The 14448-nt window shown below is 41.7% G+C and overlaps 1 protein-coding gene across 1 annotated transcript in view; it reads left to right on the forward strand.

Moving 5' to 3' along the window:
- Positions 1-14448, forward strand: part of LOC135897123 (uncharacterized) — a 50160-nt gene that overhangs the window by 17922 nt on the left and 17790 nt on the right. The window contains exon 4 of the mRNA XM_065425691.1: positions 5524-5662. Within this exon, the coding sequence (XP_065281763.1) occupies positions 5524-5662 (139 nt within the window). The remainder of the gene's footprint in view (positions 1-5523; positions 5663-14448) is intronic.

Consider the following 14448-nt stretch of genomic DNA (forward strand, 5'->3'; position numbering starts at 1 on the left):
TGATCCAGCGGGCACGCGGAGTGACGCGAGCACATCTTACGGGGAAGTCGCCCTACCTGATCAACAAGAAATGTTTTCTCTCTCTCGCTCTCTCAACCTGCCAGGACAAATAGAGTTACACACTCCAAATTGTTGACATAACAATTGTTAGTTTATGGCAACGTGGTAGTTTATGGCAACGACAATATGGGCAATATGGTAACGACAAATATCGTAACTATATTTAATCGTCATCAGCAGCAGCTTATTTTACGTCCATTGCAGGACGAAGACCTCTCCCGGCGATCTCCAATTACCCCTGTCCTGCGCCAACTGATTCCTGCTAGCGCCATCGAATTTCTTAATTACATCACACCACCTAGTCTTCTGCCGTCCTCGACTGCGGTGCCTTCTCTTGACATTCATTCTTTTGTAACCCTAATAGACCACCGGTTATCTAACCTACGCATTACATGACCTGCCCAGCTCCATTTCTTTCTGCTAATTCAAGGTCGATGAGAGCACGCGGTGAATATTCGCCTCCACCGGCTGATAGAGACACGAAATGGGCTTTGCTGCTCTTTAGATCCATGGTCATGACAGCGGGCCCTAGTGGTCCTCTGCGCCATGAAGCCAAAAATGACAGGGCCAAGGAAACCGGCGACACTACAGGCAAGCAAGGAGATGGACACAATCAGAAGGAAAGCGTTCAGGAAATGCAGAAGCAACTTGTAGAGTCAATGCGCGTGATTCTTCGTGGTCTCCAGAATCCGGCAGCCTAAAATTCCTTGCAGGTGCTCACCGTACTGGAGCCGCTTATCGCAGCTCTTTAGATGCTGTGAAACTTTTGTATGGCGCCTGTGCTGCTCAAGCAGGGGAGGCCCACCCACTGGCTTCGTGTTAACGCCTTCATCTCTTGGTTCACTTGAACTAGGGATTACAGACAAGATACAGTAGCCGATAATGGCTTCGTGGATGAGATTTCTGAAGCTTTATCATCAGTACGTTGAATTTGCTTACAGCGTTGTGCGTCCCTCTGTCTATGTCGTCATCATCGTCCCTCATCCCATCTTTACATTCCTGTTCCCCCTTCCCTGTGTAGCGTAGCAGGCTAGAGCGCGTTAGCTCAGGCACACCTCTCTATCTTCTTTCAAATAAATTATTTCTATCTCTCTCTCTCAATTAGAATATCGGTTGCCCCTCTTTGCTCTCGCATCCACACCGCAATCTTCCTGTCTCTTAACGTGAGGCCAACACATTCTTCATTCCTTCGCTCTTTACGCATTCCTTTACTTGTTTTTGAGCTTCGTCAGTCTCCAAGTTCCTGCCCCATATCTCAGCACCAGTAGAATGAACTGATCGTACACCTTTCTTTTTGGTGATAATGGTAAGTTTCCAGTCAGTTTCTGACAATGTCTGCCGAATGCGCTCCGACCAGTTTTTATTGTTTTGTAAATTTCTTTCTCGTGATCAGGGTCCCCTGTGAGTAATTGACCTAGGTAGACGTACTCCTCCACACACTCTAGACGCTGACTGGCAATCCTGAACTCTTGCCTCCTTGCCCAGCTATTGATGATTATCTTTCTCTTCTGCATATGCATCTACAACCCCACTCTTGCACTCTCTCTGGTAAGGTCCTCAATCACTTGTAACTTGTCCCCATTGTTGCTGAAACGGACAATGTCATCTGCAAATCGAAGTTTGCTGAGATATTCGATGTTGACGCTTACTGCAAAGCCTTCCCATTTAATAGTTTGAATAGTTCTTCGACACACGCAGTGAATATCACTGGAGAAATTGTGTCTCCTTGTCTCACCCCTTTCTTTAAAGGTATCTTTCTACTTTTATTGTGGAGAATAAAGGTGGCTGTGGAATCTCTGTAGATACCTTGCACAATATTTACGTAGGCGTCATGCACTCCTTGATTGAAGTCCTTCGACTTTCTTCCAAAGGTTACCAACAGAAGAGCATGCTTTCGATTTTTGCAAAAGAAGAAGGTCATTGCGGCACAATTAAACGTCGACTCTCTGGTTCCAACACCCTGTAAATTGGCTAAATCACTGGAAGATATTGCTAAAGGTCTGGAAAGTGGCTTTAAGTCGATTTTGCCCTATCGCGCTACGTCGCCTATTCATGGTGAAGTTACAATTGTGAAGTGCGAACAAGTTGTGTTTTCGGAGCTCACAAATGTAATAAGCCAGCTGCCCAATTCAGGCATCATTACGGCAATCACTACGGCAATAATAAAAGCCTTATTTATTATATCTCCTCACGCATTACTTACCATGATAAACCATTGAATTGAAGATTTGTGGATCCCTCCGGACTAGATTTGCAAAATCAATTCCATTATTAATAGATCAAAGTGCTAGTTACCACTTAGGTAACTTAGGCCAATATCTCTTACATCTAACCGAGTCAAGCTCATCGAAATAACCTTACAAGACCGCATATATGATTGGCTGATAGAGAACGTGATTTTGAGCGCATGCCAAATTGGCTTCAGACATGGGTGCTTGATTTAGCGTGCCCATGTCGACCTAGAAAGTCATATTAAACTTCATCGATGTCAGGAAAAATTTGCTGCCTTCGTCACTTTGGATATCGCTAAAGCGTACGACCGTGTAGAACATGTAGGACTAATAGACGCGCCTCAGATGGCAGGTCTTCCAAATTATTTTGTCCCGTGTGCTTATGAATTTTTAAACTGAAGAAAATTTTACTGCTCTCAAAGCGGATTGTCTTCATTAACGTATAAACATTCAAGAGGTCAGCCCAACGATCACTCCCATCGGCATTTCTATGCAATGTTTTACTGAGTACTGTGTCTTTGCAGCACGATGTACATGTGTGCGCCTGTGTCGACATCGCATTATTTTGCTGCGTCAGTAGATATACATGCAATGTACCAAGCTCTACGGCCCCATATGAGTAGCCTGAAATTGTGGCTTGGTGACATTACCATATCAATGTCAGAAAAAGCACCGTGCCAGTTTTTCCTCATGGCGTTCCTGTGCAAATTTTGATTATTTATCTACCAGAGGGTGTCCCACAGGGGATTTCACTGAAATATTTAGGTGTAATGTACGCCGAAAAGCCTAATTTGAGTCCGCACATGGAGCATATAACCTCATACGGAGTACTCGCAGTAAGATGGTTGCGCAAACTTGGCAGCAGTCGATCAAGATTGCGTCGGCATGTCCTCACTATGATCTACTGCATGTATGTTCGCCCGATAACAAAGTTCGGGTGCGTTTTGTTTTCTGGCGGACCTGCATACAAAATTCGGCCTCTTGTTCTATTAGAACGAGAAGCATTACGTTTACGTCTTGGGCTTCTTAAATTTGCCTCTAACGATATCTTATGTCAAGAAGCGCGCCTGCCTTCTGGTGAGGTTTCGCATCCTAACAGCAGAAGCCTTCCTAAATATATATATGCATCTCCACAGAGGAGGTCACAATGCGTTTTCATTATTGAACGGAGAAAGGCGGGCTATTTGGTGGTCGATATTGGAATGCGTAGTGTCTCCGCGCAAGTAACCAGTGTGTTTCCCTTCTCCGTCCGTTGTCGGTTGCGCGGTTATATTATGCATTCATTATTCAATCAGCTTCATTTTTTAAACATCCATGCTATCGCTCGCGTTATCTTCACGTTGTTTTCGCACAAAATCTATTGGACCCATTGAATGTTCAATTATGTGAGGTGGTCTTACTGAATTCTGCTGTTCCAGTCGTTAAACATAAACATGGGGATTTTTTTCAAGCAATACTAAACATTTGCCATATCAATGTCTAAGTGGTATTTTGGATGACCACGTTACACACCTGCATACAGAGACCGTGACAGCAACCGATGCATCTGCCTATGACGAGAAGGCAGGTGTGGGCATTGTATCGTCATATCGAAATTGGCACTTTTCCATTCGGCTATCTGAGTCCACGCCTATCTTCTAGGCAAAATTATTGGCAATTCCTTTAGCTTCACGTGAATTGCCATTATCTCTGTCATAAGGCGTAATTTTAGCCGATTTGCTGTCTGTCTGTTCTCCACTAACCACGTCCAAATAGCCAGATTCGTTAGAAACTGTCAATTCTCTACCCCCAAGACATCTACGTCTCGTTTCATTTAGTGTGGGTGCCAGGCCACAAACTCTAGCCTTAAACGAATATGCAGATGCACTTACAGTAGCATCCCACGACGGTTCTATAATGCCAGTTTTACCTGCGTCAGCATTCATCACTGCGGCGCGATTCAAAAAATACACTACAGGAAATAATTTCCCGGAATCATCGTTGTCAGCATCAGAATTCCACATCTCAATTTTCCTTGGAACAATAAGCGATGCACCACTAGAAAAATTGAAGTAGCGATTACGCGAATATGGTCCCGAGTCCTCGCACTGAACTTTCATCTCCACAGGTATGGTCCGGCTATGTCGCCTTTGTTCCCTCAATGCGATTAGAGTCAATCTCTTCAACAGCCCTTTTTCACATACCATCGTTTCATTGTTCAACGGAAAGGTTTTTTATAAGAACCCTACCTAAACCTTCGTTTGAATTTCACTCTTCCAGTAATTCTTTCCTTTGGGCTACCGCACGGAGTTACAGCCACAGTAACGTTTGTAAAGCCTTCTGCATCTTTTTTCACGAGACAAAAAGAACTGCATCCTGAAATTCTTCTTAATAATTATTATTCTCGCATATATTCTACTATAATACCAAGGTATTCTACTATTATACTACTATAATACTTTATAATACTACGTTCAAAGCGAAGGAGAAGCACATTCTCAGCCTCCACAGAAGAAATCCAGGTTGTCTGATTCACAAAAATGAAATTCTACAGAACGCAGCAATACAAGAAGTTTGTAATTCCGCGACTGTATAGAATGTAACTGTGTTTTGAACGTTATAATATGGTGTAAGCAGGTTAGAAATGATAAGCAACAAAAAATCTACAACATTCTGAGAATGGCCGGCTAATACGTAAACGTTCTTTCGCACCGGGAAAGGAATGGGTAGACGTGCATAAACTAGGAAAAGCAATTAAGCAAAAGCGAAGTAACAGAAGAGCCACAGACTGCTTACACACTAGAAGACAATTCTTAGAATTTCTGCGGCCTTTTTAAACGCCGGGTTTTTCTCAGCAACCACTTATTAAATGTTTTGAAAGCTTGTAAGAAAGCAACCATTATTTCTAGTAAAAATTTGTGTTCAGCCACGCTGTAAAGTTCTTGTGCGGCCATTTAAGCAGTTCATCTGTGACAATCACTGACTTTGCCTTTGAAAATTGATCGTTTGTCCCTGATAGTTAGCTCCCTTTTGTGCCCTGGCCACAACAGGTACAGTATCTAATTATGCATTAATAAATATCACTGCCGCAAATATTTGCGTGCGCGTTTGGTAACCGATATTTAATTTGATATTCCATACCTATTCTATTGGTATTCTACCGTATTCTATTGGTATTCCGAAAATAAAAGTTGATATTCGCCCATCGCCTCTACTCGCAACACTTCGTGGCCTTGTGCTCGTCGGCTCGCAGGTGTACCAGGGCACCTTCCGAGCATGCTCATCCCACGAGGACTGCCTGCCGGACGAGTGCTGCATCTATGGCCTGAGCAGGGGCGACAGCTGCGTCAAGCACTTCAAGCCCTGTCCCATCATTAAGGTGCCCGTGCGGCGTAAGTATACATGCATGCACACGAAACAGGGCTGCCATTGTTGCACGTTTTAAAACGGAATCGTCACGCAACGCATTCGGAGTTCTTTCATTATAGATGTTTTATATAGCATGATATTATGGCATAGGTATACGCACTTAGATGGCAACGGATGCTTGTCGTCCCAGAGCAAACTAAAATGAAATAAAATAAAACACCGAAGAAGACTGAATGCAATGAAACAGCACCATTATACGAGTCGTTCTGCTCGCAAGACCAGGAAGCCGCAGACCCTGCACATTTCCATAAAAATATGATAAAACACGTAAAGAATAATAAATTATGAATAGCTCATCGGCCTATTAAGGGTAACTGGCTGGGGGAATTGCAAGATATCGATGGGGTCAGCTAGGACCGGAGAGCTGTGTACTTGAAGCACTTCCAGAGCAAGTGCCTGATTGGTTGGCAAAGCTGCCGCTTTACAAGCTTGCTAACCCGCTTGTACCAGCGCCAGCTTCTCCACCGTGCTATTCGGTACACGTCTTGCTTCCTTATGCGCACACCAGCGCACAAGTGCATTCTACATAAGAGTAGCACTGCTGCAGGACTTGTGCACGAGTATTTGGCATGCAGGCTTTGCAGGCCAGGGAATCTTCCTTCGGTGTACGGTGCCGTAGGCGTTCACGCGCTGTTGCGGTCTCTGTTGCAGTGCTAAGACGTCCGTCCCTGCATTTCCATCGCATTATTAGAGCACATAAGTAGCTACATCACTGCCTAAACCTACTCGAAGTTGTCCGCGAAAATACGCAGGTCACAATTTCGCAGATCAGTAGGCGATAAGTGAAGAACATACCACAAAACTATGTACCACCATGTAACTGAGCTAAGCTTACACGACGCATGACACGCACATTTGGTATAAACCCAATGGGTTTGCGTTTTCTGTGATGTTTTAGGCCACAAAGTCTCTTTCTGCTGGCCCATCGTAAATGCACGCCCATGTTGCGTTTCACAATGCCTACGCCCAAATCGTGGCCAATATGCAGATCGCGCGATTGCTGCTTACTCGCAAACCAGATCGAGTGCGGGCTCAGCTTACAACGCGGCGTGGGCATCGCGCGCTTAAATATGCAATGAAGTATGGTAGGACCGTAAGGTATCATATAAAAGGCAATCTAATGCCTTTTCGCAGTCTACGACTTTGGCTTTGGCAACACGAGTGGGTTTGATCCCCAACAGCAATTCAAAATATCAATAAAATATTTTTACTGAAACAGACCAGTTCGGCGCATTGTGAATCTTTCTTACCATGCACCGATACATGACCTCGGCGCCACGCACAATAATTTGTCATTGCCAAAACACGACAATAAGCTTATCTTGTTTTGTGAGTAGAAGAAGTATTTATCAGATAAAAATCACCTGTTTTATCACTTTGTCATCAAACAGTTGAGGCGTTTTTCGGAATATAGATACCTAATTTGTTTCATTTGCAGGGGCAATATTATCGTAATAGTTTACAAAGACGGATTCCAAAACTGCATATATTGCAGCAGTTTATGGTTAGAAACACTTCGAGATATTGCGTTCAAGTCAGATCTACAAAGTTTATTTTGCTGAATTTCGACATCTCGTTGTATCGGAATGTGCATATCTGTGTTATTATTGTGTTGCCAGAGTTTTTTTTTTATTTACAATAATGTCCCTATATTAAAGTTCTGTTTGTGACTACTATGCATTCTTTCCGTATTGTTAAATATGCAGAGTAAGCGCTACTTTCGTATTGTAATTATATAGTGTACAAAAGAATGTGGCAATCTTAATCTGTTGATTTTTTATTTCTTTCACTTGCGTTGTAATATATTTCGTGTTTTTACTGTTTCGTTTTGTCTACTTCGATTTTCACGTGCTGTACCTATTTTGACTGCTTATAAAAGGAGCTGACATCCCGTTAAACTGGCAAAAGGTTGCCTTGTATCCCTTCTCCCAACAATTTTGGTGATTTCTGTAAAAATGCGAAATAGTCGCATTTTTTGTCGTTGTTCTTTGACTGTTACTAAGCTGCCATGCACCAGACTGAAGGTTAATAACAGAGGAGAAAGGAACTTCGCATAGGCTAAATGTTGCAATTGGCCATACCACCATGCAACCTTTTCGAAGTTGTGGGTCACCTTGCTAATACATAGAACCACTGCCGATCTTATTGTCCTTATAGTCGTATTCAGTACCGCTGCACTTCATTGTCCCTCGATTTGTGAATACAATGTAAGGTTACAAGGATATGTAAAAACTAAAACTGGATAGGCTTGCTGGGAATATAAGTAATGCGAAAGGTTATGAGCTAAATGTGTTTCTTACTTCTAAAACGGACAACCCTAATGTGGCACTTAGGACTATTGGTAGTGCTCAGTAGTGCTATTGGCGTACTCAGTAACTTCATGTAAGAAGTATTAATTAGCTAAAGGGTAGATAATTCGTTTGTGACGAGCCACTCGCATGAGGTAGAAGAATATTTTCGAGATGAGCAAATGATAGGCGACGCGTTTTCTGTCAATGTTGAATAAGTGTTTTATGCGATTGCTAAGAATCTCTTTATTGTTGGGAAGGCCTGCATTGAAGAAAACGGCACCATCACCGTCCAAAACGGAGCTGGTGTAACGGCGGAATACTTTTTAATGCTTGACAGCACTTCTTTACAGCATTTGACCGCACTTCTAAGCATTTTGGCCAATACATTTTATGCGAAGCATACTAGCCGCACAACCACGCTCTTCCTTGCTGCGCCGCGCGCGGCCGCGTAGCTACCATACACTGTAAAAAAAAATTTCCTTACTTTACAGAAAATTTGCTGGTAATTTGTGACCGAACACTCTTCCGTAAATTAAGAACGGTCATTTCCGCAGAACGGACAACTGTAAAAGAGAGACCGTAATACAAGATACGAGTGCTTCTGTATCTAGAAAACGGAAGACTCTGTATTCTGAATCTGTACTATGACCATTAAAGTACGGTGCTTCTCGTATTCAGAAAACGGAACACACTGTATGCTGAATCTGTACTATAACCGTTAAAATACAGGTGCTTGCCGTATTCAGAAAACGAAAGACTCCGTATGCTAAATCTGTACTATATCCGTTAAAGTACAGGTGCTTCCCGTATTTCATCTTGCAGAGCATATCCATTATTCGAAGAATGTGCCATCGGGGACAAAATTGCCCAGGACGTGCGAGAGTCGACCGAATTTTATTGGAGTGCTATTTGCTGGGATCAGCCGTGCCACCATCTGCGTTCAGAATGTGCATTCGTGACCCACTGTTTTCAGCGGTCTTGAGCAGAAATGCAATTTGGTCATCACTCGCACTTCCAGGGTACTTTTGTCCACGATAGTACATCTTTAATGCAAATGTCATGAAGGCAGCTCATAGTCAAAGCAGCAGGTCACCATTGAGAAAATTGTCTTGCCAACACACTAACATGGCTGCAGAGATAAAACACTTTGCACTTTGTGATATGAATGCACTGCATAGCATATATACAAAAAGGTGCAACATTTCATTCCTCAAGTTCTTAGATCACAGAAGCAACTTTATTTTCTTCAATCACTCGTCTCGCACTTCTTCCTGGTGAAAGTTGTTCTTGACTCCAAACGCTTGCAAGGACAAACTTGCTGCTGTTCGGAGAAACTAATAGTATTCGTGAATATCCATCCTAAAGAAAGCGGCAAAAAAGTATAATCACAGAACACGACAAAGCAGTAACTTCGGTGTTAGAAAAACATGTAAGTAGATCAACATTGTTGGAACAAGGGATGTTGCTGTAGCCAACATTTCGACATAGGTGGTTGTCATTAGGGTAGCAAATGTTTTCCTTGGCTGTGTTGTTTTGGATTTTGCATATCTCACTGGCCTCTAGCCTCATTGGGGGAGAAGTAACTGGTGCCTATAATAGGTCAAGAGAAGCCAAAGTGTTAAAATAAAGGCAGGAAGGGTGTGCTTAGCAGTGGTGATTGTGATGGAGCGGGTATGAGCGATGCTGTCAGTACTTGCCAAGAGTAGGGGTGACCAAAACAGAAAACGATGTACCCATGTAAGCAGTCATTAATCCAGTAGACCTAATCTTCCCAGAAGACAAAATAGGTATCAAGATAAACAGTTTGCACTTTTGGAAAAGGAAAACGAAGAATTAAGGAAAATAAATTTTGTATCAAGATGCATCTGGTTAAGATCACTGCAAGTGGTAAATGAAGGCGCATTATGAATATATATTTGGTTGAAAGCCGATGAAGAAAAGATATATTAACCAAATATTAAAAAATAGGGATAATAAAATTAAACTGGGTATGACCATAAAACAGTAAAGAACAGTCTGTGGAAAAAAATGGGATGGATAATATAACCAGGTGCAAGATTGCAAAACGTCGAGCGCTGTTTATATTCATGCTGCTGTTGACAGCTTCAAGTTTCTGTCTTCCTGTGGAACCTTTGTCTTACTTGAACAAGGAAACGGGTCATTTTTTAAACAAGCCAGTTCAAATTCAGTTCAAAGTTTCAGCAGTGTTATATAGAAGAAAATATTATGGCCAGTTCTGGGCGTGCTTTCATTCACCAGTTATTTCCACCGGTGTAAGTTCAAAATTTAGTGGTCTAAATGGACCTTAGCTCTTGGCAAACCATTAGCTGGTCTTTTTTTCAACACAGATGCCTGCACATTATATGTGTTGGCAGGAATGCAAGCGAGCTACATTATACTTGTTGCCACAACCAAAGTGAAACTTGGTAACAGTGATTGAAAAAAAAAATCTAGCATTCCACAATACTGATCCAAGTCGTCTGGAAAAGTTGCTTAAGTTAACGTACACCCCCTACCCCACAAGACAATTATTCACCACACTGACTCTCATGGTGTCAACCATGCTATTACAAGACTAGGCATCAAGTGAGGAGAATTAGGGGATAAGAGGGCACAATGCTTTTTGTTAGAACATCAAATGTGCTTTACATAATTGCTACATTCCAACTAACAAAGGAGCAACCGGTTTGTGAGATAGTGACCAATGCATACGAAAGCTAATGACATTCTGTGCAGCAGAATCTTTACGATGAGGTGTCATGCGCACAAGTGCACTCTTTCACACAAAATGACATCCTGCAGTCAAACCTTGTGCCAACATTAGAGGTTGAAAAACACCGTAGTGGAAAGCAAAGAGTGCTAAATTTGTCGAAAATTACTAAAAATTATTCGATTATTCATTATCCTTACTCTTCGTTAAAGATTCACAGATTGTTCCCTACGGGTGCTGTAAACAGGCACCCTGCTTTTACAGTGGTAGCAACAATGATCTGTGGCACAGACAAGAATAAATGCTCATGAAGTTTGTGCAAGAGTATACCCTACAAATTGCACTCCATTTCACATTCCAATATGGTAGAAGAGGAAGACGAAAAAAACTACTTTCTGGTGGAGGATGCATACCCTAGAATAGAAGAAACAAGTGTACCCTAACCATTGCTGCTGCCGATGCCTGTGCACTAGCAGTTACATATAATATGGCAGTTACAATTGTTCTCCCAGAGGCACTGCAAGCTGCGGCCAGTTTACCAGTACACAGCTGTAATAAATTTAGGGCAAGCTAAAGCTCGCTAATGGATTTATCTCATATGACACAATTGGAATGCAATATTCTGCAAATAAGTTAAGCGCGATGTGCCATCCCATACAATGAAACACCTTTGAAGAATCTGGATCACCACCTGCACTCTTAGGCAAAGTTACACCCTTTGGAGTGTCCCTTCTGCCACACAACAATAATCGTTATCTGCCTTGATGCGTTTCCTTTCTTGAAAACGCCACGCCCGCTACTTTGCTGTCGGGAATGCTATCATGCTGATAACGCGCATGCCGTTCGTTACTGGAAATCACAGGGCTCGCAGCGTTAAAGAAAGGAAATGCATAAAGGCAGATGACAATTATCGTTGTGCGGAAGAAGGGGCACTTCAAAGGGTGTAACTCTGCCTAAGAGTGTGGGCCGTGACGAGGGAAAAGAGTGTGTTCTGTGTAAAGTAGTGCACCTGTATAACCTAAAGCTTTGGAGAATGCATTTAGTATGAGCTGGGATGGTTCCTAATTTTAATTGCACACAGTAAAAACCTCCATGCAGTTTTGCAAAATGCAAACCCCCTATCTTTTTGTTGTTCAAACATAATGACACGTAGGGCCATAACATGTACATTATGGGTTTCGTTCCCAAACAATCAAAGTGAGTAGCACCAACCTAAGTGTTATGTGCCTTCTTGTTAGTGTCGAATGCTGCGATCGGCAGAGAAAGGGATTTCTGGAGCAATATAAAGTATTAGGTACTGTGATCTCAGTTCTTTCACTGCTGTTTAAGCATTATCGGGTCTTAAAGTAAAAAAACGAGGTATAAATACATGCATATTTTACGTCACAACCCTCATAAGTATTTAGTAGTCTGGATTATAAAGGATTCCAGATTTACAATGCAGGACAGATTTTATTCCACTGAAAGAATGGCATCATGCCAATGATTCTGCATTTGGTGCTATATTTATTTGTATTTAGTTCAGTTTGAATGTGTGTGTATCGTCAGCGATATCGCTTGACATGTTTTAGATTGACTGTTTTCTAAATTTAGGAAAATTCGTATTTGCAAATAACCTTGTATGACACCAAGAACTTGCTTAGCAGGAGTATTTCTAACATTTGCAAGATATGAGGCTCTTGAATGCATATCTAAGCCTGGAGTACACGCCACCCCCTAATCTCATCAGCAAGTTTCTGGAACTCATCTACGAAGTTTCTTATGATGAATGTAAAGTTGCTTGAACGGGAGAAATAGGGAACTTATAACAGGTGAATCATGCAGCATAAGAATGATGTCAGCAAGAAGCAAGCATCAAGAAGCACTGTCACTCAATGTGCATAGAATATCAAACACAAGAATTATTTGGGATGATTTAAAATTCTGGCATTGGAACGAAATGTCTTTGAATGTATATATAAACTCTGATTATTCACTCTACTACCACTACCTTCATTAGAAACATTCATAATCATTATCCTATCTATGCCACATCATCCTAGCTAATATTCAAGCCTTCATAAGCTGCTTTTTTTACTGCTAATTCTCTGTGGGAAAGAGGTGTCCGTATGAAGACCATTACCCGTTTTTTGATAAATGATAAGGGAAAAACTTCACACCAAAAATGCATTGAGCTTGAGCAAGTTCTGTGTTTGATGCTGTTGATTCTTTTTTCCCTTTGCCATCATTGACCCACCTGGTTAGCTAAGTAGACAGAAAAGCTGCAGGATAAAGGTGGGGGTGCCAAACCAGACTTGTACCCCAGGGGACCTTTTCACGGTCACTGGAGGAACTGCCTGTGGCCTCGGCATCTTCCTTGAGGGCCATGGCCATGTCTAAGAAACCTTGTCTCCACAGGCTGCACAAAGAAAGATAATTTGCTGAGCTAAGTCTTTTTCTTAAAAGAACCCATTTAAGTTGTATTCGTGGCTTTGCACCACAAAACTGACACATGACTGGCCACTTAAGACACTTTATGTGTATTCGCAGGCTTATTCCTTGGAAAAACAGTTTTATGTAGCACACAATGAGTAACAGTAACAAGAAAGTGTATCAGGAGGCTTTCATATTGCTCTACAACTTTTGATTGACCCATTTCATTTAATTATTTGAGATATTTAATAACTAATTAAGAATTATGTAATTAGGCAGAATGCACAAAATAATCAGAGTATCTTCAAACGATGGCAAACATTACCTTCATTTTGTCTAGTTACATCGCATTTACATATTTCTAAATCTTGGTGCATGATAGTTAAGCCACCCTGTAGATCAAAAAACAATATTAAAATTTTCATAATCATCTCTTGCGTGTTATTGGTGGCTATGGCTGCTTCAAATTATTCTTTCAGTATGGTACAAGCAGTTTTGAAGTGAAATTGTTTTGCCTCGAGGGCATGCAATCTAGACAATCAAGCAAAAGGTCAAGTTGTGTTCACTATTCAGATGTTTAACTAAGAAGCTGCAGGAAAAGGAAACAGGACACAACACCTAATAAACAATGCAAAATTTGAAAATTTAAATTGAACAAGAAACCAGTTTTTGAAAACACAGAAAAAAAGCCAGCAGCTTACATTGAATACACCCTTGCTATGTACTCCAAGTGAAGTTGTTACCGCAATGCTTGGGCACCATATGAACGTAACAATCGACAACTTCGAGCAGAATATTAACACCACTAAATGAACTGGCCTTTGAAGATTCTTGATCTGAAATCCTCAACGACTTGTTTTGGCGTTTAATCTGTCAAGCTCAATCTGTATTCTCAAAAGCTGGCTCTCGGCCATAATTTCTCTAAATGCAACATCAGCTTAAATCTCAAGGTAGGGTTGACCTGTAAATAAAGTGGATAATGCATGGCAAACATCATGAACTCTCTTACACGTTAACCAGAGGGTTCACTCATGCAGCCATGAAATTGTGATGCAGACACGATATATTGAAGCTGGTTTTGTGAAATGTTTCATGCTTCCAAGGCTTCTTCAGTTGTGAAAGCTGTCTCCACTAGCTAAATAAGCGATGAGAATAAAAAAAGAACTTCAACATGCTCGCAATACGTTGGCCATTTGCAAGTAAACAGCAGCCTTTTTGGGCGCCCAGGTTGCCTGGTGCAAATCTATTATGCCACAGTACTTGCGTTACCCAGTACCAGCCACTTTAAAATGCAATGTGTTCAGAGCCCTTTCCCTCTCTTTTTCTGCTTTGGAAA

The sequence above is a fragment of the Dermacentor albipictus genome, chromosome 6 (genome assembly GCF_038994185.2).
Source record: "Dermacentor albipictus isolate Rhodes 1998 colony chromosome 6, USDA_Dalb.pri_finalv2, whole genome shotgun sequence".
In the NCBI taxonomy this organism is placed as follows: domain Eukaryota; kingdom Metazoa; phylum Arthropoda; class Arachnida; order Ixodida; family Ixodidae; genus Dermacentor; species Dermacentor albipictus.